Below are 26318 nucleotides of genomic sequence, written 5' to 3'. Positions count from 1 at the left end.
CAAGAAGAACAGAGCTTAGCCCCGCCCACGCTAGTTGATACTAGTCGTGACGTCACTGGGCCGGCGGTAAACAGTGAGAAGGCCGCGGCGCTACTGGAGCGCCGCTGCCTTCTCAAACAGCTGATCGGCGGGGGTCCCGGGTGTCGGACCCCCGCCGATCAGAAGCTGATGATCTATCCAGAGGATAGATCATCCGTTAAAACAAAGTGCAGAACCCCTTTAAAAGGGCTGTATCATCTCAGACATTGGGGGCATATCGCTAGGATATGCCCCCAATGTCTGAAGGGTGCGGGTCCCAAAAGGTGGGATCTGCGCCTTTCTTTAGAACGGAGCTCGCCAAGTGAAGGAGGTCGCCCCGCGCTTATGTGGCTGCCCTTTAATCATCTCTATGGGTGTCTTAAAAATTAACGAAATGAATGGGAAGCAAGCATGGCCACCGCTCAATTCGCTCCTATGGGGCTGATGGAAATAGCCGAGCCAGTGCTCATCTATTTTCGGCAGTCCCATAGAGATGAATGGATGGTGTCTGTGGATGCGTCCTAAATCACTTTGCGGGCTCCGTTCTAAAGATAGTTGCGGTTCTCAGAGGTGGGACCTGCACCTATCAGACATTGGGGGCATATCCTAGCGATATGCACCTAATGTCTGAGATACAACTCCTTTAAAGAGAGTAAAATGACAAATCAAAAGCTTCATGCATGGTGCATCTGTTGTGGATTTGTGTGTGGCAGAGAACAGTGCAGAAGAATAGGGCTCAGAAAAGCCTATTTACACATAATGGGGCATGTTGTGAATTTTTAAATCCACGGCATGCTTGATCTATTGGTGGATTTGCTGCAGACTTCATCTACTTAGCAGTCATGTGCCACTCTGGGAACAAGTCACCTCTGAAGCCAGTGACAGGCTGCAGTGGTCCATGTGACCACAAATCTATATTCTGATGGACATATAATGTCACTATTATGAAAACACAGTATCATTCATGACAGCTTGGCTTAAGACTGACATACCTAGAGATTGTCTTTCATTGTCAATGTCATTGCTTAGATTGTCCTCTGACATGTTGTCACTTATATACGAGTCATCATCTGATACCTAGGAAACAAACAAAACATCCATTAGAGGTGTATCCCATGATTCATGTAAAAAATAAAACTCAAGTCTTAGCTAGATGCTTCCACCTTTGCTGATGTTGGTGTACTATTTTTCCCAGCATGCCATGTTTTACAAAATACTTAACTCTTTGATGACCAAGCCAGAAAGGGCCTTAAAGGGACACTGACAGGCCAAATCAGCATATATAGTTAGATATATGACATTGCAGGTCTTATACAGTCTTTTAAAAGCATATAACTATCCCCCCTGTCCACCTTATAAAGAGCGAAATATAAAGTTTTATAACCTGCTTGCCCGGTCACCAATCTGCCCAAGGGGCGGCGTTTCATGTGAAAATGCGCCCAGCCAGCCTTCCCAACTGCCGTTCTGAAGCCCCGCCCAGCTCATCAATATTCACTTCGCTGGGCGGCGGCTAGAACTCTCCCCAGTCCCGATCCTGCGCATGGGCAATTCAATTGTCCGGGCATCGTTCATGCCCAATCTTCTGCGCCTGCGCCCCGCCGTGGTTAGATCGCGCCTGCGTACACACACAGCCTGCCTGCGTCTTCGAGGCAGCTGCAGCCTCAGCCATGCACTGTTCAGAGCAGCGCTTCAGAGCGCTGCTCACTCACATCGTCAAAGGGGTTAATTATAGACAATTGAATTGCCCATGCGCAGGATCGGGACTGGGGAGAGTTCTAGCCGCCGCCCAGCGAAGTGAATATTGATGAGCTGGGCGGGGCTTCAGAACAGCAGTTGGGAAGGCTGGCTGGGCGCATTTTCACATGAAACGCCGCCCCTTGGGCAGATTGGTGACCGCAGATGCAGGTTATAAAACTTTATATTTCGCTCTTTATAAGGTGGACAGGGGGGATACTTATATGCTTTTAAAAGACTGTATAAGACCTGTAATGTCATATATCTAACTATATATGCTGATTTGGCCTGTCAGTGTCCCTTTAAAGTGGTTATGCCATGATCGATTTTCATTTTTTAAATCAGACATCATACAGTACATGACCATCTCTTTCTAACAAAGCTAGAACCAGCCCTTCACCTCACATGGATCTAGTTTTTCCCCTATTCATTGCTCTGCTAGATATATCACAGGCGGACGGCTAAAGGGTTGTGTGTGTCCCCTTTCTCGGGGGAAGGGGGTGAGGGTGTCCTTTCTGGAGCAGCTCTCTCCCTGTAACAATAGATACAGTTGCTGGCAGTTGAAGGATGGAACTGAGCATGTGTGACCACCTCGGTGAGGTGGACGGAGAAATAAGGAAAAGAACATACAGCTGGGGTGGCGCTGTAAAGATACATTTTATTGAATAATTCAGTAGCTATGCTGAATTTTTAATAATGCAATTATGGAAGTATTCAGATCCAGGTGCTGGTTTAACAAAATGTAGAATATTTTTCATGGAACAACTCCTCTACTGACCAAGTACAATGCACAGCAAAGACCGATGTATATTTAATAAAAGTGACACTGGCATATAGAAAGAACACATTTCTATTTCACCAGGATGCAATACCAGGGCACCTCTTGATTTCAGTAATAAAAATCGTAATTTGGCAATTTAGAAATTGGTCGAAAAATTACATCATTTAGAACAGAGGAACTTCATTGATATTTCCTCAGGCTTTCTAAACAGCAGAGTGAAGCAAACAGGAGACAACCTGGCATACTGCGTTCCTGGAACAGTTGTCGCTTAGGCTACTTTCACACTGGCGTTTGGTGCAGATCCGTCATGGATCTGCACAAATGCATCCGTTCAGATAATAGAACCGCATGCATCCGTTCAGAACAGATCTGTTTGTATTATCTGTAACATGGCCAAAACGGATCAGTTTTGAACACCATTGAAAGTCAATGGGGGACGGATCCGCTTTCTATTGTGCCATAGTGTCAGTGAAAACGGATCCGTCCCCATTGACTTGCATTGTGTGTCAGGACGGATCCGTTTGGCTCAGTTTCATCAGATGGACACCAAATGCTGCAAGCAGCGTTTTGGTGTCCGCCTCCAAAGCGGAATGGAGACGGAACGGAGGCAAACTGATTCATTCTGAGCGGATCCTTATCCATTCAGAATGCATTAGGGCCAAACTGATCCGTTTTGGAGCGCTTGTGAGAGCCCTGAACGGATCTCACAAACGGAAACCAAAACGCCAGTGTGAAAGTAGCCCTAGTTATACTTATATTGGCAGGGGATTCATTGGTCAGACTCCTGCCTATTGGACATTGGTGGCATATTTCTAGGTTAGACCTTTAATCTCTGTGGTAAGGCTACTTTCACATTAGTGTTTTTTGCGGATCCGTCATGGATCTGCAAAAACGCTTCCGTTACAATAATACAACCCTATGCATCCATCATGAACGGATCCGGTTGTATTATGTCTTATATAGCCAAGACGGATACGTCACGAACACCATTAAAAGTCAGACATTGTGTGCCAGGACGGACCAGTTTGGCTCCGCTTCGTCAGGCAAGCAGCGTTTTGGTGTCAGCCTCCAGAACGGAATGGTGACTGAACAGAGGCAAACTGATGCATTCTGAGCGGATCCTTTTCCATTCAGAATGCATAAGGGCAAAACTGATCTGTTTTGGACCGCTGGTGAGAGCCCTGAACGCCAGTGTGAAAGTAGCCTAAGACAGTTCCTTTAGGCTCAGTTCAGACCTGAGCGTTCTGAAAGGAGCGTTCTGAAAGGAGCGCTCTGTATGCGCGATTGTACGGGCGTTTACAATCGCGCATACAGAGACAGGTGTACACACAGTGTCGCGCGTTCCCGAAAGTCTATGTACGGGAACGCGCGACAAGCGCCCAAAAAAACGCTCCTGTACTTGTTTGAGCGTCGGGCGTTTTACAGCGCGATCGTACGCGCTGTAAAACGCCCAGGTGAGAACCATTCCCATAGGGAAGCATTGGTTTCTCCTTGTTGAGCGTTTTAGGTCAGGTCTGAACTGAGCCTTAAAGTGGTACTCCCAGCCTAAAGGGGTTTTCCAAGATATTTTTAAATCAGATCATTTTTATTTGGTTTTTCAAAAAATCACAAAAAAACTAAGGAAGACAGTCTGTACAGCATACATGCAACAGTAGATGACAAAAATACCATAGCATTACACGATCGGACAGATAGTTACAAGATATTTTTACTGATGACCTACACAAGTCATCAGTGTCTGATCGGTGGGGGACCCCCGCCGATCAGCTGTTTCAAAAGACACCTGCGCATACAGTGGCGCTGCACCTTCTCTAGGCCATGTGACGTTCTGTTCATCGGTCACGTGGCCTAGGTGAAGAGAACTGGACTGAGCTGCGATACCAAGCACAGCTACTATCCAATGGCTGAGAGAAGGCCTTGACGCTACTGTGAGTGCTGGTGCATTTATGGACTATCCACATAATATACCTTAAATAGGTTGTCCAACTTAGTAAATCAATATTCATATACCCCATTAGGGAATTTTGAGATAAAACACGGGGTGCCAGAATGAAGAGGGAGATTACATAGGGCGTCTCTTGCTCTGGAGGATCTGTACTAAATTACATAGTGTAATGCTTATCTTTACCTGTGGTGGCACTGCAAGGAATCCGAATACTGTCAGGTATCCATGCAGATTATAGGGGTGGATTGAAGCATGGGGACACTTCCACTAACAGGGTTTTGCAGGATATTTTTATTGATGACCTATCCTCAGGATAGGTCATCAATATCAGCTGGTTGAAGAGAAGGCCACACTCATGCCAGCGCAGCCTTCCCTTCATTGTTTACCCGCTCGCCCTCGACAGCACAGTGGTGAGCAGGTGTAATTACAAGCTGTCCCATTCACTTCTACGGGTCGGCCCCTTCCTATACACTTGTATACTACAGAGCCACAGAAGTGAATCTTGTAATTACACCTGCTCACTGCTGCGATGTGGATGGCATGCCGGTAAACAATGAAGGGAAGGCTGTGCTCACATGAGCACGACCTTCTCTTCAAACAGCTGATCGGTGGGGGTGCCGGGAGTCGGCCCCCCGCCGATCTGATATTGATGACCTATCCTGAGGATAGGTCATCAATAAAAATCTCAGAAAAACCCTTTAATGGTAATAGAACCTAACAACTAGGGACTGTCCAAAGCAGAGAAACTATTTAAAGGAATCATGGGACCCTCAACCCACTGGGAGAAGAAGCATCCGAAGACCCTCAAGGTTCCCAGCTGCTGCAATCTCCATGTGGTGGCAGTGCTTGTGCTCCCCACCAAGGTAAATAGAAGTTGCAAAGAGAGTCATGGACATGTCTTGTAAGAAACCTAGCAAGAAGTTATTTTCTTGTAAAGCAGGATCCATTAGAGCTACTAGGATGTCTGCACGTCCCTGTCTGGTACGGTATATAGATTCCTAGGACGCAGGGCAGGCACTGTAAGCAGGTTCTCCACAGGGAGCAGCAGGAGAACTTGCAGGAATGGTACTTGTAACTACAGGGCAGGGCTCAGAAGACTGTTGAAGCATAAGTGACACGGAATTCAGATTCAATTCACAGTAGACATTGATAAATGATAAACACTACAAAATGCATACTGGTAACAATTCCCACAGCAACAGCGCGTGCACGGACAATATGGGATTGACAGGAAAGGGAAACCACACAGTCTGTGGGGAGTCTGTTCTTTTTCCAGAACACAATAGACGACGTGATCATTTCTATACGCGCTATAGAATGGTGTTTAGATATCTGACACATAAAAATACAGCAGTAGTAACAGTACTAGCTCTGTACAGCAAATAGTCATGTCCCACCGTCTCAACCAAAGCAAAGTGACTGTATCACAGTTTATTACTTGGTTTTTTTGTGAGCCAGTTTTCTCAACATGGTACTCCACATGCTGGCAGTATACAGCGCAAATGCAAGCATACATACAGACGTAGCTGTCAGTCACTGACACCCCATTAAAAGTTCACTGCCTTGTGATTACCTTCAATTCTGCCCTGTTCTAAACCTAAAACATCCTAACCTTTAAAAGCTCCTGCTGACTCCGTCTCCTACTTAAAAACATTTCTTGTATCCGCTCTTTTCTCAACCTCAAGTCAATAAAGACACTTGTATCTGCCCTCATCCTAACCCGCCTAGATAACTGCAACATTGTTGTCTGTGGACCTGACCTCTAACGGCAGATTTACATGGGACTACATCAGTCTGATCATTGAGAATGAGTGTTCTTACCAACGCCCGTTCCCAATAATTGGCTTGTGTAAATGTGCCCCCGTTCATTTGTTCAGCACATTAAATTATCAATTAAGAACAGCAGATTGTGCTGTGTGAACAGCGATCTGCTGCCCAGATACAATGAATATACACTCACCTAAAGAATTATTAGGAACACCTGTTCTATTTCTCATTAATGCAATTATCTAGTCAACCAATCACATGGCAGTTGCTTCAATGCATTTAGGGGGGTGGTCCTGGTCAAGACAATCTCCTGAACTCCAAACTGAATGTCAGAATGGGAAAGAAAGGTGATTTAAGCAATTTTGAGCGTGGCATGGTTGTTGGTGCCAGACGGGCCGGTCTGAGTATTTCACAATCTGCTCAGTTACTGGGATTTTCACGCACAACCATTTCTAGGGTTTACAAAGAATGGTGTGAAAAGGGAAAAACATCCAGTATGCGGCAGTCCTGTGGGCAAAAATGCCTTGTGGATGCTAGAGGTCAGAGGAGAATGGGCCGACTGATTCAAGCTAATAGAAGTGCAACGTTGACTGAAATAACCACTCGTTACAACCGAGGTATGCAGCAAAGCATTTGTGAAGCCACAACACGCACAACCTTGAGGCGGATGGGCTACAACAGCAGAAGACCCCACCGGGTACCACTCATCTCCACTACAAATAGGAAAAAGAGGCTACAATTTGCACGAGCTCACCAAAATTGGGCTGTTGAAGACTGGAAAAATGTTGCCTGGTCTGATGAGTCTCGATTTCTGTTGAGACATTCAAATGGTAGAGTCCGAATCTAGCGTAAACAGAATGAGAACATGTATCCATCCTCTGATGGCTACTTCCAGCAGGATAATGCACCATGTCACAAAGCTCGAATCATTTCAAATTGGTTTCTTGAACATGACAATGAGTTCACTGTACTAAAATGGCCCCCACAGTCACCAGATCTCAACCCAATAGAGCATCTTTGGGATGTGGTGGAACGGGAGCTTCGTGCCCTGGATGTGCATCCCTCAAATCTCCATCAACTGCAAGATGCTATCCTATCAATATGGGCCAACATTACTAAAGAATGCTATCAGCACCTTGTGGAATCAATGCCACGTAGAATTAAGGCAGTTCTGAAGGCAAAAGGGGGTCCAACACCGTATTAGTATGGTGTTCCTAATAATTCTTTAGGTGAGTGTATATGAAGACTAGCGATAGCACTAGCTATCACTCATTCCTTTGATGACTGCTCCGCACCTCCACTGACTGTCCTTTTACCAATGAAAATGTAAATGCACCTTAAAACTCTGTCTCCATCTGCACTAATCATTTCTGTTCTTCTGCTCAGACAAAGGAGAACAAAACACCCAAAGCTGATGTCTGTGATTGGCGATAATGTTGATCACAGACACTTAACCCCTTAGATGCCATGGTCAATTGTGACCACAGCATCTGAAAGGCTTTTTCCCAGGAAAGCTGCAATCCTGGGGCCCAAATGGCTCTTCAGCGCTGAGATTAGGGGAACCATTTGTTCCCTGTGGTAGCCTTGCACCTTCTAAAGGCTCTGAGGCTACTACAGTGATAGTTCCCATGAAGCTTTGCCTTTGGCAGGTCTCCATAGGAACTTAAATGGAACTCCCATAGGCTGCAATGGTAATTTATTAGTCTATGGGAAAAGCAATCTAACAATTGCATGTTCAAGTCCCCTAAGGAGGAGACCTAAAGGGATTCTGTCATGAGATTTTAGCCCTATAAGCTAAACATATGCGTATGTCTGTACTAATAACATGAATCCTAAACTGGCCTTATTAAACCTGCTTGTGGCTCCATTAGCCCAAAAAACGGGTTTTTATAACCTGTCAATCACCTACCGAAGGTGCCCAAGGGGTTTTCCGTTAATACCGGGTGCCTGGTCGTACCCAGCGCCGCCCTCCCCGTCTACAGTGCTGCCTCCGCAATCCTCCCGTCCCTCTGCCAGATCCGGTGCCTGAGCAGGCACCGGATCTGGCAGAGGGACGGGAGGATTGCGGAGGCGGCGCTGAGGTGGACGGCGGCACTGTAGACAGGGAGGGCGGCGATTAAGACTGGGAAGGCGGCGCTGGGCACCCGGTATTAACGGAAAACCCCTTAGGCACCTTAGGTAGGTGATTGACAGGTAATAAAAACCAGTTTTTTGGGCTAATAGAGCCACAAGCAGGTGGCCAGGTCCGTACTAATAACCTGAATCCGAAACTGTCCTTATTAAATCTGCCTGTGGCTATATTAGCACAGAAAACTGGTTTTTATAACCTGTCATTAACCTACCTAAGGTGCCCAAGGGGACGTCGCTTCATACAGTGTGCCCGGCTGCACCCATCTCAGTCTGGTGCCCAGCGCCGCCTTCCTCACCTCAGCCCAGCATCTGCAATCGTCCGGTCCCTCTGCCAGATCCCGCGCGTGCGCACTAGGCATAACCTGAGGGACCGGACGATTGCGGAGGCGGGGCTGAGGTGAGGAAGGTGGCGATTTCAACTGGGAAGGCGGCGCTGGGCACCAGACGGAGATGGGGTGTCTGATCAACATTATGAGTTATAAAAAACTTTTTTTTTTTTTTGTGCTAATAGAGCCACAGGCAGATTTAATAAGGACAGTTTCGGATTCAGATTATTAGTACGGACCTGGCCATATGTTTAGGTTATAGGCCTAAAATGTCATGACAGAATCCCTTTAATAAGGCCAGTTTAGGATTATGTTATTAGTACGGACATGGGCATATGTTTAGCTTATAGAGCTAAAATCTCATGACTGGTGTTTAAAAAAAAAAAAGGATCATTTGCACGACAGCATCCCAAAACACCCATACTATTAAAAAAACATATTTATCCCGTACTGGAAACGCCATAACAGAAAAAAATCAATACGGCTGAGTCACTAGTTTTTTGCCATTTTACCTCCCAAAAAAATAATAATAAAAAAAAAGTCCTACAGTGCAAAATAGATCACACAGGAAGAATAAGTACTAACTAAGATCCGTAGACGTAAAATATAAAAAAAGGTTATGGGGGTCAGAATATAGCAATGCAGAGAAAATATTCTTTTTACAAAGTTTTTTTCTTAAATATTAAAACAGAAGAAAAACTATATAAATGTGGTATTGCTGTCATCCTACTAGCATGGAGAATGAAGGTAACAGGTCAGTTTTGCCACACAGGGAACACTATTATAAAGTACAACTTGTCTCGCAGAAAACATGTCTTTAGACAGCACTATGAACGAAAAAAAAAATAAGTTATGGCTCTGGGAAAGCAGAACTAAAAAATAAAAATGCAAAAATGGAAAATCATAGGGTGCTGAAGGTGTCAAGTACAAATACGACATGTTATCAGTATCTACTTTATGTTCAAACTGTTTTTATTTAAAAATGTTTGTATATGTAACATGCTTACACAGTATCTGTTTATACATCAATTGCATATATATCAATAACAGACATAATTTCCACAAGAATACTTCTGTAGTGCAATAAATTCTGTATTGCGTGGGGTGTGGCCTCTGTTTCTTCCTTCACTATTCAGATACTGAGACTCATGAACATGAACTATTAAGTGGTCAAGATAAGGGTGAATATTTAAGGAGTTGGGAAGAAAAAGGATAGAAAGATGAAAAAATGGAGTGAGAGGATAAAAGAGGAGGGTGGGAAGGTGAATGGGGGAGAAAAGGAAAAAAATAAATAAGGAAGGGGGGGAGGGGATGGAGGAAGTAAAAGGCAGTAAGATTAGCTACTCATGCTGTGAGCACAGCTAAGAGATCTGAGGAGTCCTGAAAGTCAATCCATTGTCACCATATCTTGTGATATTTGGTTGATTGGCCAGAAACCTCTGCAGAGATTTCCTCCATTCCAGCACTATGTAACATATCTTGGTACCATCCTCTGATAATAGGCACAGGTGTAGTGCGCCAATCCCTGGGAATCACGGATCTAGCTGCAGAAATACAGAATCTTAGAATGTTTTTTTCGGAGATGCAATGGAGCCAGGTAGGATGGAGAGGAGCGCTATCTGAGGGGTGTTTTCAATTGATTTCTTTGTAATCTGCTTGTATATTTCGAAGACTTTGTCCTAAAATGGTTGAACCATGCTACATTTCCACCAGACATGAAGCATAGTTCCCTTTTCTAATCCGCACCGCCAACAGGACTCCGGAACAGAGGGGAATATCCTGTGCAGTCTAACTGGGTACCTATACCATCGTGCCATAAACCTATAAGCTCTTGAGCCGAGCAGGCCATTGATAATTTATGGGAAAATATAAATGCTTTTTGTTGGTTCTCTTTTGTTATAGAGGTTCCTAATTCCTGTTCCCAGCCCAGGATAAAACTCGGTTTGCCTTGGTAAGAGTCCTCTACCAAATTCTGACATAGCAATGAAATCAGGTGAGTCGGCGGAGATGACAATAATAGTTTCGGATAAGGATGTCCCGAAAAAACAATTCTCTCCTTTTGAGGAGATGTAGGATTTAGCTTGTTCGTATTCCAACCAGGATAAATGGATATTTGGGTGTTTCGCGGACAAGTCAGAAAAGGACGGCAACAGAGCCCCTAATAGAAGGTGATAAAAGCGTGGGTCTGCTGTAACCCCAGAAAAGGGTCTCAGTTAATACCAGCTTGAAATGCTGGATTGTGAAAAATTGGGCTAGATTTCCTAGAACATATCCCTTTCCGGATGACAGAGTCCCACAATTTTAGGGTCTGTTGTGTCATTTTGTTATGTGTTTTGAGTTGGGGGCGAACATCTGTGTCAATCCATGGAGTAAGTTTGAGGGGAACTGGGTAAATAGACTGTTCTATTTGAACCCACTGTTTTGAGTGACTAGGATATTGCCAGTCCAGGAGCCTGAGAAATGAAGCTGTGTGATATAATTTAAGATCTGGTAAACCTACCCCTCCAGCAGGTTTTGGCCTATGTAATGTAGTGAGACCAATTCGAGGGATCATGGGGCCCCAAACAAATTTAATAATTGAGGTCTTCAAGGTACGGAAAAATGAGGAAGGAGGCGTTAGGGGAACTGTTTGAAAGATAAAGGAATTTTGGCAAAATGTCCATTTTTAAAGACATTTATTCGTCCGAACCAGGATAGTCCTTTTTTGTTGAAACTGGATAAATCTTTCATTGTTCGTTCTAATAGCGGGAGATAATTTAATTTGAATAGTAGTTCAGTGTCCACAGGAATCTGTACTCCTAGATATTTTATTGATGAAGGCTGGTGCTTAAATGGGAACGAGGTGAGTAAATGGGTAAATTACTGTTGAGGAATGGATACATTCAGGATCTCTGATTTTGTATAGTTGACCTTAAAGTTGCTTAAATGTCCGAAACGTTCAAATTCCTTCAAATTTGAAGGAAGGGAAATTCGTGGTTGGGTGACAAAGCATTAGGTCGTCTGCGTATAGTGCTATCTTATACTATGATCCTTTCACTGTGATCGTGTATTGAGGGGTTCGTGCGAAACGCCTTGGCTAGGTGTTCCATCACTATAACATATAGTAAAGGGGACAATGGGCATCCCTGTCTAGTGCCGTTGTGTATTATTGAGGGTGACAATAGACCGTTTACTCGTACTTTGGCTGTAGGAGTAGAATATATGTGTATTCTGTTCAAGAATTTAGGACCTAGCCCTATTTGTCTCAGTGAAGCGTCTAGGAAATTCCAATGGACCCGATCAAATGCCTTTTCGGCGTCAATCGATAATAGACATAGGGATGAAGTGTTGCTTCTGGCTACCTTGGCCAGAAGTATGGTCTTTATTGTGTTATCTCGTGCCTCTCTACCCCTTACAAAGCCCACTTGATCTGAGTGTATTATTGTTGAGCATCTACTTTATAACCAATGATATATGATATAATTTAGAAACCAAAAATAAAACACCAACCTCATTTTCAGATGAGCTCGAAGACAGTAGAACTTCCTGAGCATCAAAGAACTCTGTAAGGGAATCTGTGATAGACAGGTGGCTTTCATTGGAGATCTGATGAACCAAGGGCCTTTTCTCGTCACATGGCCTCTCCTAATAGTCATAGGGTTAAAAATAATCCATTATTTCATTTTTACTGCTAGTCTTGTGAATATCAGTCTGGAACAAATAAACTGGAAAAAATTTAAGCACATATATCTGAAAAGTGACAGACTTCGAAGTTTAACAGTATTTTCATCAGCCTTAAAAAGCAGCTGCAAACGGATGTATTCTTGTTCAGTTGTGAATTCTTTCAGATAAGATTGGGAAAGCATGTTAGTGTGATCATGACAGATTTCTTCTTGACAGAGTAAAAAAAAAAAGTAAAGCGCCAAACGGGTATAAAATATATTACAAACATTCTAGATTTTATATATTCTCCGGCTAAACCAAGCATACATTTTAAAGGTTAATTCACACCTCAAAGTGTACCTCGAAGATATGCCATCAAGGGTGGCTAAGAGTTCCACTACGCAGGGAAAAATTAACCCATTAACAACTGTCTTGAGGGGCAGATGGCGCAGGTCCTCAATCCTCAGTCTGCAGTTAAGAGGGGGCGGGGGGGGGGGGGGGGGGGGGGGGGGGAGTAGGTAAAGAACTTCCAGAGAGCTCTATAAACCAGCTGTCACTAAAAGCCTGGGTTTTTAGCGCAGGCCGTTTCTTCACAGACTAGGCCAGAGTACGCTTTGACTCTGGCCGTTAACCCTTTGCTCATACCGCAGTCCATACTACAGCATGATATAACATGACCTGAATAGAGACTGGGGGAATCCTCCACAGTCAGCCCTGAGAACCTATAAAGGTTTTTATATATGTACTCCTGAACAGCGTCAAAAATCAACAACATTTCTCCCAAATAAAGCAAAGCAAATAAAAATAAAAACGTTATGGCTGCTGAAATGCATAGAGACACAAAAAAAAAAAATGTGCTGGTCATTAAGGCCTTTTCAGGTCTAGTCATTAAGGGGTTAAAGCATCAAAGCCTTTATTCTCAGAATAATGTGGGGGTCCCAGAGGTCGGGGTGCCACAGTCACAAAGTAGATGGAGATGTCTGCTTCCAGCGCCGAACATATTGCCAAACCGCTGATCGGCGGTAGTGTACAGTAGAGTGTCATCTAATGATAGGGATAGGCCATCATTAATAAAAGGTGGAAAACCCCTCTATACTATACACACACTAATGACAATATTACTAGTCATGTATATTCCAGTAAAGTCTCAAAAAAATTAATTCATGCTCCGATACCCAACTGGCTTGGATGTATCCACTTTCCAATGCTGTGATGACACAGAAATCACTGAATTTTTATGTAGGTCATGATTTCTTCATGTTTAAGAAGCCAGCTCTACCATTTCTAGTTTAATGTCATCATTCCATATCCTCTCTGCCATACACCTGAGGGCAATCTGGTCTCCTGACACAGGGACAGGAAACCCTAATGCATTTAGTTCTTTTATAAGAACGATGGTGGATCTCACGTAACACTAATCTTCAGGCCATCCCTAAATGGGAACTGGCTGCTCATAAATGAATAATTGGATGTGACAAGCTGGTTCTCTACATAATAAAGCTATAAAACCTAAACTCTTATTTACCACATGAACAGACCCGGCCCTTAAGTTCTCATAAATGGTAATTATTATATATTTTTTAATCTTTAAAGTGTAAATAATAAATGAGGTTCGATTTCTTGTAATAGAATATTGTGAAATACTTAATAATATAGTGTCAGTATAGGGAATAAGTTAGGTGATTTTTTTTATATTTTTAATTTTCCATGTCACTATCTACAATTTCAAAAATCCTAAACTTCTATAGTTTTCACACTGGCCATTAGGCCTAATAATACCCTAACTCTTGTTATGTAGAGATCCGTTTTCTTCTCATTCTCATCACAGGCAGGATTACAATGACAGGTAACACCTACACAAATATACTGGTTATGAGAACACAGTACGGATGGGATAAAGTGTACAGTGAACCAAATGCTCATGAAAACATTAAAAAGTTAAAAGGTTGTCTGCTTTGGAAATCCAATTTTGTCAAAGGGGTCCTCAGATGATAAGCAGATCACAAGGTGTCCTGCCACTGGAAGACCACAATGATCATCTCTAATCTGTGAGGGAACCTAGCAGTAAGCAACACCACAACAAAGGAAATTAATTAAACAGTACAAGTTGAGATCAATGGGCTACATGTAATGAACGGACTTGCAGGGTCCTCCAGAGTGAGAGGCACTCTTTCGTAGATGATCTCCACTTGAAAAAATCTGAACTAAAAGTGGTGAATCCTCGAATCTGGATCCTCAGCTCTTGGTCAGAGCGGAGATAATTAAAGAAATGCATATGTCTGGCCCTTTATAACCCTTGTAAAGGATTAGACAACCCATTTTATTTTACCGGTGGTGCTGAAGGAAAATTTAACACTTACTACTAGGTTCCCACCATTGTTTGAAGGTTCCGGCAGGGGGGCACTTATGTTCATTGTAGATACGAATCAGCTTACTGTCAAACAGGTATTGTCCAAAGCGGAGAACCCTTAACAGGTCCACAGTGTAACTGGAAAGGAGTTTAATACAACCAGCCGTTTTCTAATGGGCTATACTGCGGATTTAGAAGCACTTCCCTACTAACTACTAGTACATGTAGTACTATGGCAGTGGTGCGTCATAGTGGAGTTACATTTGAGAGGGATATATCCATCTTAGACATTTATGGCCCATCCCAGAAGTGAGGCCTGCATCTATTTCCACCATGTGGGTTCCCTCACCCCCATCCCACCTGGTGAAGCAGCCGTTCGTTATAACATCTAGGCAGAAGATCGTAAATGGAGTAAATGGAGAGGTGGCGGTGCAGGTGTGTTATCTCTCCAACCACTTCTATGGGAGGCATGCTTGCTCAGCTAACTCCTATGGAAGTGAATGGAGAGAGCTGCAGACTTGCACAGCTCTCCACTCATCCTCTGTTTGGTAGGTTGGGGGATCCTCGTTCTTGAGACAGGTGCGTGTTCCAGAGGTGGGATCTGCATCTATTAGACATTTATGATATATCTTGAGGGTATGCCATAAATGTCTGGAATGGGAATACCCCTTAACCAAACAAAACGGATATAAAAATGTAAAAGATGAATAAATAATAACTTAAAGGGAACCTGTTATCAGAATTGACCTCCAGAGCTACTTACTGTTCATCCTCTCATCATTCATAAACTGGCTTTAATTGTCTTCAAATAAAAAATCAACTTTGAAAATATATCTGACATCATCCCCAGGTAGCTCAAGGAGTCATTGAGACGGTAGCGCTGGATGACACGGGTCACAAGTCACCCCCCAGCTCTCCGAACCATCTCTCTCTTCTAGACCTCCTCTTGCCTTCTTGACATCATCGCCCGGCCAAGCATGCTTGATCGCAGTAAACGCTTGAAGCAAGGTGCATACACCTCTGCCCACTGCACATGTCTGGATTGCAACAGCGCAAAGAGGTCTTCTGCACCGGCTCAAGATTTCGCCCAGCCGGGGGCTGACGTCAGAATTGCAGTCTGTGAGAGGGGAGGTCTGTAACAGCGAGATGGGCGGGAGAGCACGGGGGGTGACTCGCCACAAACAGTGAAATGTCCCAGTGCCTCCATGAGCTACCTGGGGAGGACGTCACGTACATTGAGCCAATTTTTGACATGAAGACAATACTTTTGAGCGTAAACAAAGTCAGTCCATGAATGGTGGGAGGATGAACCGTAGAAACATGTAATTAGCTCTATAGGTCAATTCTAAAGACAGGTTCCCTTTAACAGCAAGGCAAAAACACATGGCAGCTTTTCCTGAATTTGGACAGGCAAAAACAGCCCCACCTACTATAGAGCCCCATCATACCATGATAAAGGGTGGAACCATGACCTGCTTCCAGCAAGCTGACACGACATGCGTTAATGGACCACATAAGAACAGACTCAAGATACAGCAGCAAAGGCTTCACGGCGGTCACATATATGAGGGTCTGCAGATTTATGGAAGCTGCGATACCTATATGACTGTAGCACACACTGCACCCAGACAAGGTCTAACCCATGACACGTATCTATGTACACTTTCATCCAAGGGCCATAAACCATTTTGTTTTGGTAGCTATTTTTTTCAAGAGGGAGATCTGCACCCACCTTTATTGGACTGCATTTTGCAATAGGGGCTGAATCATGAAGCAAAGAATCAGCATGTACTCTGTGTAAGCGTTCTTTAAGTTCAGCATTTTGTTTTACAGCCTGGAATAATAATAAAAAATATATATATACAGACACTAATAGAATAGATCAAGACCGGGTCAATTCTGGGTTGCGCTGATGGGAAATGATAGAGCGCACACATGCTGTGTAAAAGTGTACATAGTATTGTGCCTGTTGCAAAAGCTCATAAAAGCGTCAAGCAGCAGACATTGAGGGCCTCAGCCATAAAAGTTTTCTGTTCTTATGTCTGCCATAGACAGTAAATCATAGGTTAGTAGGAAAGAATGCCTATAAGAGTTAAACATATTGCTGAGCTATCCTCAGGACAGGTCAACAATATCAGATCGGTGGAGGTTCTACACCTGGCACTATCCTCCCAATCCCATGTAAATAGGAGATGAGCTGCAATACTCCAACGCTGGAAACTACACAGTGTATGGGGCCTTCTGCTACCAATCCGTAAACTTCGTAAGGTTTCCGTTCCAGAAACAGCTGATCAGTGGAGGTGCAGGGTGTTGGACCCCCACCGATCTGATATTGAAGACCTATCCTGAGGAGGTCATCAGTATCTTTAGCCCAGACATTGCCTTTAATCCTGGAAATTTAAGTAAATATTCTAGTCAAATGAATGGCCATTTATGTAACACAAGGACAGACTGGGTCTATCACAGCAGTACACAAAGCGGGGTCCAAAGAAGAGAACTCCCTATATGAACATAGACTGTCCTGCTGATACAACCTAGACATACAAAATATCTCATAGAAGTTTACAGTCCTTATTTTATACTTTAAAAGGGTTTTTCAGTTTTGTTTTGTTTTTATCCCCAGGATAGGTCATCAGCATCTGATCAGTGGGGGTCCAACACCCAGGACACCTGCTGATCAGCTGTTTTGCCAAGGCAGCGTCACTTCTGTGAGCTACGCTTCCTTCTTGCAGCTTACCAAGCACAGCGCCATACATTGCTTGGTATCGCGCTCAGCCCCATTCACTTTAATGGGTCCGAGCTGCTCCTAGGCCACGTGAATGATGAGCGAGTCATCACTGGCCTAGGAAAAGCAGAGGGAAGGCTGCGGTGCTCACAGGAGCACCGCTGCCTTCTCAAACAGCTAATCAGCGGGGGCCTGGGTGTCGGACCCTCAATGATCAGATACTAATGACCTATCCAGAGGATAGGTCATTGGTAAGAAAATCTCGGAAAACCCCCTTTAAAGCAATGGAGATCAACCTATAGATTATGGAGCCGTAGATGTGGCTATCAACTCCACCAGAGTTGTCCTCCTGTTTGCATGCAAAGTCACTTTCTATTATAATTTTGGAGGATAGTACACCCTGTACACTAGGTACTGCGGATTGACAGGGCACAAGTAACCCCCATTCTCTGGATGTACAATCAGCAGGGTATCTAGGCAGAACGTATGGAAGCAGAGTGCATGCATGTACAGCACACGCTGTAAAGTACACATATGAAAGGTACCAGAGCCACAACGTGAGCAAAAGCATCATACAGATGATTAACTCCCACAAACTAAATGTGAGCATAGAAAATGATCCATCGGGATGACGTAGACATATTGAGTCACTTACTGCTGCTAAGGCATTCTTCAAACCCATAATTTGAGGGGTCGGGGAAGAGTCTTGCTCTAATAGCCGCTTAAGCTTCTCTCGCTCGGTGAACACTGCGCTGTATGCAGACTTTAACGTGAAATAAGCTGCAGAGAACAAAAGTGGATATCAGTAATGTCGACTACTTTATGACCGCATCATCATGATAAGACACAAAGGCACATTTGCCACCAATTTATCAGGATACAACATGCATATATGGCGACCTCCACACTTCATAGGTACACGTTTGGTGGATTGCCCAATGTATACCATGCAGCATGTTTTTTCCTGAATGCCTCTGTATGAAATAGCGCACTCTACTGGACACTTTTGGCCTCCGTTGCCTGAATGAGGGCGTATGGATTCATTTGTCAGAGGTTTTCATGCTGCATACAAAAAAAACGTACACTGCAAATACAGTGTGAAAGTGGGCAGACATTTATCCAACTCATAATTACACACACTTAACTATCTAAGGCCGCCTCATGGCTGTTATATACATATATGATAATATTTTGTGCCCAAACAGTATCTGCAGATTGCTGTGCCAAACCCTTTGCCATCTGTACATGTTGCCAAAAATGGTTAAAATGGGACGCATATATAGGTCGGTGAAATGTGAGATTAATTTCTTCCATGACGACAAAGCACATTTTCCAGACTGTTGAGGCCTAAAGGGGTTGCCCAACTCTCAGGCCATATACCGCTAAGTCCAGTGCAGTGGATACACGCGGTATATGGACAAGTCATCACTACAGTCAAAACATTTCATCATGGCTGAAGCAGCAGGGGCGACAGAACCGGCTGTGCTGCTGTAGGCTGTCTGGGCATGCTGGGAGTTGTAGTTTTGCAACAGCTGGAGGGCCGCAGGTTGAGCATCCCTGCTGTAGGGGGCTGACCAGCACCCTACAATACCGGATCTAATCATTCAGAGCGCACTTCCATGTGCTACACATCGCCAGAATGCACGCCTGAATGTTAATGTGTGTATGCCACCATGTCGGGAAGAATTTTATCATATCTACAGTCTACAAAGACAAGGTGAACTTTAAAGAGGAAATGTATTAAAAACGGCCGTGATCCGTCTTATGGCAGCAGTCCAAGGGCACAGGGCATGACTGTCTGCATCTTGATACACAGGACGATAAAATGATGTCACTGTGACTAATACGTGACCTCCAAATGTGAGACATCTAAATCATCCCATCATAGAAGAGGAAATAAAAATGTCAAGAACATGTGGACCAGAATTGCGTAATATATAGAGATTTATTCCTGAATATTGATTTCAGGGTCCTTCTGGGTCCCGCTCTAATCCCCACGACACAAGGTTTCCTGACCCCCTTGTCACAGGAGCCATGACTGGAGAGGTGGCCCTGTCCCCTCATTTTTAAGGGAGTCCTTAAAAGCGCATGTATCAAATATACTATAAAATGTCTTAAAGTGAGAATACCCCTTTAGAGGGAAGTTGGCAGGACATACTGCCATGTCTATGTTATAGAGGAGGAAGAGCTTACTAGATTGATCAATGGTTTTGTAGAAAACCTGTAATTTATTGACATACATCTCTGCTCTCTCTGGAAAACCCCTTTAATTCACTTATTTCTAGCTGCGGTACCATCAGTTTTTTCAATATTCTGTAATAATTTCTTAATATATTTTTCTGCATTCCAGAACTATGAATCCTCTGCCTAGATTTAAATGATTAAATTCTGGCTACCTGCAGCTGCCACTAGGGGGAACTTAGGAGCTTACTATATACAGCCATATGTTAAACTCCCCCTAGTGGTGGCTGCAGGCAGCATGACTTCTGTAACACAAAACCGAACTGTAATAATGATATATAAAGAAAATAACCAGCACAGGCTTTTAGATAAATCATGTTCAAAGGCGGACATTTATAGTTCTAGCGAGACCGCAGTCTTCACTGGCTTCTCCCACCTTTGTGTGCAATATGACACAAATCGTCCTGCATCTTGGAGAACTCGGAGCTGTCCGATCCGCTGGAGTATTGTTTCTCCTCTGTGTAATCTATGGTGGAGAGGTTTGGGTTGGAAGCATGCAATCTTACATTCCCGGCAAAGGTTTGTGGCACCTAAAATAAAAAATGGGGGAACAATGAAAACATAACAATTTATACCATGTGTTGATGGAGTTTTCTACGCTTGGACAGAAAATACCAAGAAATAAGTGGAAGTCTGGACTGAACAGAAAGCTGGAGGATAGATTGGTGCGAAGAAACATTTTTATGTTACAGTTCAATTTTGTCTGTACGTCCTACCCTTAGGAACAATGGATTTATATACGGGAACATAGGGAGAGGAACAAACAGCATTTGTAATCTCTGCTGTCAAAACACTACAACGGCTAACAATACGGCGACAGGCTACTGTTTACATGCTGCACGTAAGATGGACAGCGGGAGCCGCCACCTGTGGCTTATCATCCGTTCTTAGTTCTCCAAGTTGGATATCATTTGTCAAAACAATGTTTCCTGACTGTAAACTTGTAAGACGGTTATCATATCTGCTGGAGAAAGGTGCAATGGATGTATGAAGAAAATATCTAAAATTTGAACAAACCACTGCAAGTTTTTAGGGCTGGCAATTACCGGATTTTTTGTTTTATAAGACGCAGTTATTCCCCAAAAAGTGAATACTCTTGGAAACGCTCTTTAATATATTAGGAACTGGGAGCGGTGATTACAGTGCCCCTAGTGCGGGCTTTCCTCACCGCTCCCTGATCTTCTGGTGGTGCCATACTCTGTGCAGTGTAAGGTCGCAGTGCATCGCTGCAGGAAGAGCACTGGATCTACTGAGTGGCAGCGCTGTCTGGAGCAGGACAAGCACGTTCTTTTAGTTATTTTTGTCTGATCTGAGGTCTGATTAACATAGGGCTTCTGATCTGAGGTCTATTTAACATGGGGGGGGGGGGGGAGGTGTCTGATCTGAGGTCTGATTAACATTGGGGGTTTGATCTGAGGCCTGATGAAAAACACTTTTATTTTTCCTCCTCTAAAACCTAAGTGCGTCTTATGGTCCAGTCCATTCTAAAAAGCAAAAAATACGGTATATGGGAACCATATGCATTATGCAGGCTCTTTAACGGGGTATTCCCATATCGACAATTATGGCATATCCAAATGGTTATGCCATAAATAGCCGATAGGTGCTGGTCCCACCACTGGGACCAGTCCTAGCTCAAGAGTGGGAACCCGTCCTGCTACAGTGAATGGAGAGATGGCCGCACATGTGCAGCTATCTTCATTCACTGGTATGGTACTTCTGAAAATATCAGAACATGCTTACAATTTTTGGAAGTCACCCAGCAGCAAACGGAGGGAGCCCGGCATGTCTGGCCATCTCTAAATTCACTGCAAAGCGACTGGGTCCCATTCTTGAGGTAGGATGGGTCCCGGAGTTGGGACCTGAGCCTACTGGACGTTTATGGCATATCCTTAGGATATGCCATAAATGTCCAGATGGGACAATCCCTTTATTGGTAAATTCACACTGCAGATTTACCAATATAGATGTATGACCAATCTCGCTGCATTTTACAGTCCCAGCAAAGAGATCTTATCCCCACACTGCGAAAAAAAATTGCAGACTTTACACTTTGCAAGCAATGCATAGGATGAAATCTGCAGCAAATACGGGGAAAAAAAGCAGCCGAATGCACAGTGGAAAAACAGGCGGCTGTATACTCCGTATTACTTGCATGCTGCATATTATTTGCAACTGGTGGATTATATGGGCTGTATATGGAAGTTCTATCTTAGCACTAGTATGTGGTCTAAGATTATGAGAAATGAATACTGTCTAAAATAGTTAGAGGAAGTCCTATTTTGCTTGATGTCCAAGGCACCATTTTGATAAAACTAACCATTAGAAAGCACTCATATTTGTCTAGCTCCAGTTATTTGTCTGCAGCAAGTAGAATATATTCCTAAAAGTTGTAGGTGTCAGAGAGCACAATGAAGAACTCATCAACAGACCAATGAGAAGAACACTAAGTGCTACCTGTAAGGAGCCTTTTGCATCTTTGTTACTGCCTTTTGTTCTCCACTTCTTCCGGTGTATTCCTTTCTCTTTCTTGGGGCTTTCAAGAGCACCAGCCTTCCATAAAACATTAAAAGCAGTTATTAGAAGAACACTTTCCTGGAATTCTGGATGATAATGACCACGAAGAAGTAGCTGCACGTTATAAGCTTACAAAACCACAAGCCAAAACCTCAGTCTACACTGCTAAGCTACAACAGTCCTAAAAGGTATTGTCATAGTGTGTTGATGGGGCTTAAAGGGAATCGATCACCTAAATTTTACCAATTAAAGGAGTTTTCAATTTTTTTTTTTAACTGATCGGTGGGGGTCCTACGCCCTAGACCCCTGTCGATCAGCTGTTCGATAAGCCACTATGCAGACCAGGGCCTCCTTAGCTTTTGACTGACAGGTCCATGTTCCTGCACAGTGAGCACTACAGGTCCTGTCAATCAAGGTGGTAAGGAAGAGGCTGGCAGAGGAAACAGGAGGAACGAGGGTGCACAGAGTGGCTTTGGCCTGCCTTCGGTGCACTTAACTGCTTATTTGCATATGGATTAAAAGTACTTTTTCTCCAAAATGACGCTACAGATTGGCAAGTGAAAGTTAGTCCTACAAGGCATTGTGCCTGGTTTAACAGTGAATTTCCTGGTGACAGACTCCCTTTAATTAACGCTAAATGATATTTAACATATGAATAAGAGTCAGTAAGATTTTAAAACTTCTATAGTGTAAAAGATTTATCAGCAGAGCTTCTCAGGATACCTGGATGGCGTTTATTGCAGGTGCAGAATATGTCCTATGAAGAACCTCCATGTTCTGTAGAAGTTGACTCATTTCCACCAGATAGCTGTGACACTGTGACAGGTCTGTGGGAGAAAAGAAGACCACCGCTGTAAAATTCTGGCCTGCCAAGTCATTTAAGGCTGAACCCAACAGCTCTGAAACCTTCAATTGCTTACTTGCTGAGATATGCATTTCCTGCCAAAAACATGATACACAAACAGTGTTCAACAAGAAAGCAATAAGACTGCACCGACCTCCAGGGAAAGAAGACCTTACTCAATCGGAGGATTAGGGGACATTCACTCAGTAAATTTCTTGTCAAAAACGGTCTGATCCTCTTTAATGGTAAGCAGAAAAACGTTCAATTTTTCCCGTTTTTGGCAAGAACTATGCCTAATGCAGATTAAAACTAATAAACTAAAATGATACTTGATTATTGAATATGATGGCAAAACCCTCACCTTAAAAAGGTTGTCCAGGTTCAGAGCTGACCCTGGACATACCCTTATTTTCACCCCCGCAGCATCCCTGAGGCTAGCATCGGAGCATCTCATGCCCTGATGCGCTCCCTTGCCCTGCACTAGATCGCGCAGGGCAAGGGCTCTTTTGTTTATCATAACACATTGCCGGGCAGAAACTTCCGCCCGGCAGTGTGTTCGGTGACGTCACCGGCTCTGATGGGCGGGCTTTAGCGCTGCCCTAGCTGTTTTACTGGCTAGGGCCGTGCTAAAGCCCACCCATCAGTGCCGGTGACATCACCGGGCTTCCTGGCAGCCCCATGGAGAGCCCGGTTCATCACCGGAACTCCTAAAAATGCCTTTGCCCTTCGTGATTTAGCGCAGGGCAGAGGAGAGCATCAGAGCGTGAACTGCTCCGATGCTCAAGTCAGGGGGGCTGCCGGGGTGAAAATGGAGGCATGTCTGGGTTCAGCTCTGAACCCGGACAAACCCTTTAAGCTATTCATAGGAAAATCTGATTAAGGTCTCATGCACACGACCGGTCAGCAAATCACAGAGCCGCAAAATATGGATGCAGTCAACGTGCTGTCCCCTATTTTATTTGTGGACCCATTTTTTTCAATGGGTCAATGGTATGCGTTTTGTGGACATATTCTATCTTTTTGTGGAATGAACATCCAGATGCGTAGAGCACACAAATGATCCATGTGCTTTCTGCATCTATAGGTCACTTCAGAACATGTCCGATACTTGTCCGCAAAATGCCATGACCACGAACCCACCGAAGTTAATAGGTCTGCAAAAAAATGTGGATGCAACACGAACTGCATTCGTATTTTGTGGGTATGCGATTTGCTGACAACAAAACGGATACGGTCGTGTGCATGAAGCCTTATTCCGCATTTTGACATGGAGATGGCGTGGAGTGACGGCTATCAAGCCGCCATTGAAGACTGACCTATTAATCTAATTTTGCTGAAATAAATTTAGTTGCCCACCTCTTTAAGGAGGACCGGCTAGCTCTCCTGACATGTCTTAATAATTCTGGAGCATCTTTTCTCTGCACCGAGTCTTCCCTCAGTTATTCCTTCTGGAAATTTATGAATCAATTGACAACTATAATTGCAATGGGACGCGTCCCAACACTCTGATACGGTCCACTCATTGCTGGGAGTTTTACAATGTGCTAGGACTCTCCTAGTTACACATTTTCTGGATGAACAACAGAGAAACGAAGCAAAGTTTCTGAGAAATGATGTTCTGCAATTGGAATTTCATGGCAAATGCAAGTGTCTTGTAAATACATATAGAGAGGCGACAGGTCCCCTTTAATGAAGAGAAAGCCATACTGCCAATCTTAGCAGATAAGCTGTCTCACAGCGAAAAATAAGATGGTGGCAATAACTCAGCCTCACAGACGGAGCGGGATTCATTGCTGGTAACAGTACACAATGTACAAGGAGGATTAGAACTTGTAGCATTTGATTCATTCAGGACATCCAAAGACACTAGCAAAACAACACTGCATATTAAAGCGTAAAGAAATAAATGGCGCCACGGTCTCCGCGATGTCTTCCACTCCATCTGTTACACAATACATAAACACGCTGGCATCTGTAATACAATGAAGTGTGAGGAAACGCTGCAGAGGCAGCCTCTAAGTACACAAGTGAAGCACGTGAAGGATAACCACACCATTCTAAATCACTTGAATTATTTATCGCGCTTTATTGAGAAGGCGCCACAACTGGCCGCAGTGTATTTAGCTACCTTTAGCACATTTATCCATATCGTCATTAGACTGGAGCCAGGCTGGGACTTTGCCGTCATTATTTAAGCAGGAAAAGTTCAGGCCGCCTGCCAGCTTCAGTGAATTCTGCCTGATGAATGGCGTTTCCTGTGATAGTAAGCACGAAATCGCTGGTTAATGCACTCCTGTTTATGAGGCGGACGAGAACTCTATAAATCGCCATATCTGTTAGGCTACATCATAATATATTTAAGAGAATAGATTGATATCAGGAATTTTAAATCCTATATGATCGGCGAAAATGGCCAATCCCTCCAACCAACTGCTTCCTTCTACAAGCGTGAACACCCGGCCTAGGGGGCTTGTCCTTAAACTCCAGCGCATGCGCTTCAGAGGTTTACAGCACGTGCGCCACAGTTAAAGAATAACAAAGCGTAATGGCGATGTGTGGCTGCCAAGTTATAAAAGATTCAGGTCTACATTAAAAAGGGTTGTCCCTTCCATGGCAGAGATGGGAATAACCACAGTAAGCGCTGGTCAGAAGAGGTGGAGTTACAGAAATGGCAGAGCGGGCGACGCACAGCTGTTACTGTACCCAAACAGAGTAGCACAGCAAGCCATTATGTTTGAGTACAGTTGGGCGATCTCAAAAATATTCTCATGATAAAGATATTAAGAAATGTATCGCGCTAATGATATATAGATCGCGATAAAAACCCTTTTAAAAGAAAAACCGCTCAAAACGTGTACTCGTGTTTCAATGATGCACCCATACAATATACAGTAATATCTCTTATTTGCTCCACCGAGAACAGGGTTCCAGTCCCCACCCCCCCCCGACCATGCTAGTGGAAAACCCTGACAAATGGGTTGTTCAGAGTGTGCCCATCATAAGTGCACATTGTCAGAAAGGGCACGTTAGCATCATAAACATGCCTTTCAGTCAAATAATACATTGGGGGCCATTTACTAAAGACCACCGCTTCACATATCGGTCTTAGTCAATAACCCACTGGTGGAAGATCCAATCAATTTATTAAGGCTACTTTCACATAGGCGTTTATGCCGTCTGGTTGTGAGATCCGGCAGGAGATCTTAAAAGCACAGCTAAATGCTTCTGTTTGAATAAGGCTACTTTCACACTTGCGTCAGAGGATTCGGACGCAAACTGATGCATTTGTGAGACGGAT

The 26318-nt window shown here is 43.9% G+C and overlaps 1 protein-coding gene across 4 annotated transcripts in view; it reads right to left on the bottom strand.

Moving 5' to 3' along the window:
• The window catches only part of OSBPL3 (oxysterol binding protein like 3), a 254094-nt gene that overhangs the window by 51721 nt on the left and 176055 nt on the right, over positions 1-26318 (bottom strand). For 3 of the 4 annotated variants that reach the window (XM_040433631.1, XM_040433629.1, XM_040433630.1), the window contains 8 exons: positions 25149-25275; positions 22900-23003; positions 22117-22212; positions 20036-20189; positions 18074-18198; positions 16426-16527; positions 12191-12325; positions 1011-1095 (listed from right to left, as the gene is read on the bottom strand). In XM_040433631.1, coding sequence (XP_040289565.1) covers positions 1011-1095; positions 12191-12325; positions 16426-16527; positions 18074-18198; positions 20036-20189; positions 22117-22212; positions 22900-23003; positions 25149-25275 — 928 coding nt within the window. The remainder of the gene's footprint in view (positions 1-1010; positions 1096-12190; positions 12326-16425; positions 16528-18073; positions 18199-20035; positions 20190-22116; positions 22213-22899; positions 23004-25148; positions 25276-26318) is intronic. The other variant, XM_040433633.1, reaches the window with a different exon arrangement.

The sequence above is a fragment of the Bufo bufo genome, chromosome 5, assembly GCF_905171765.1.
Source record: "Bufo bufo chromosome 5, aBufBuf1.1, whole genome shotgun sequence".
Lineage (NCBI taxonomy): Eukaryota > Metazoa > Chordata > Amphibia > Anura > Bufonidae > Bufo > Bufo bufo.
This window is presented reverse-complemented; position numbering and strand designations above follow the sequence as displayed.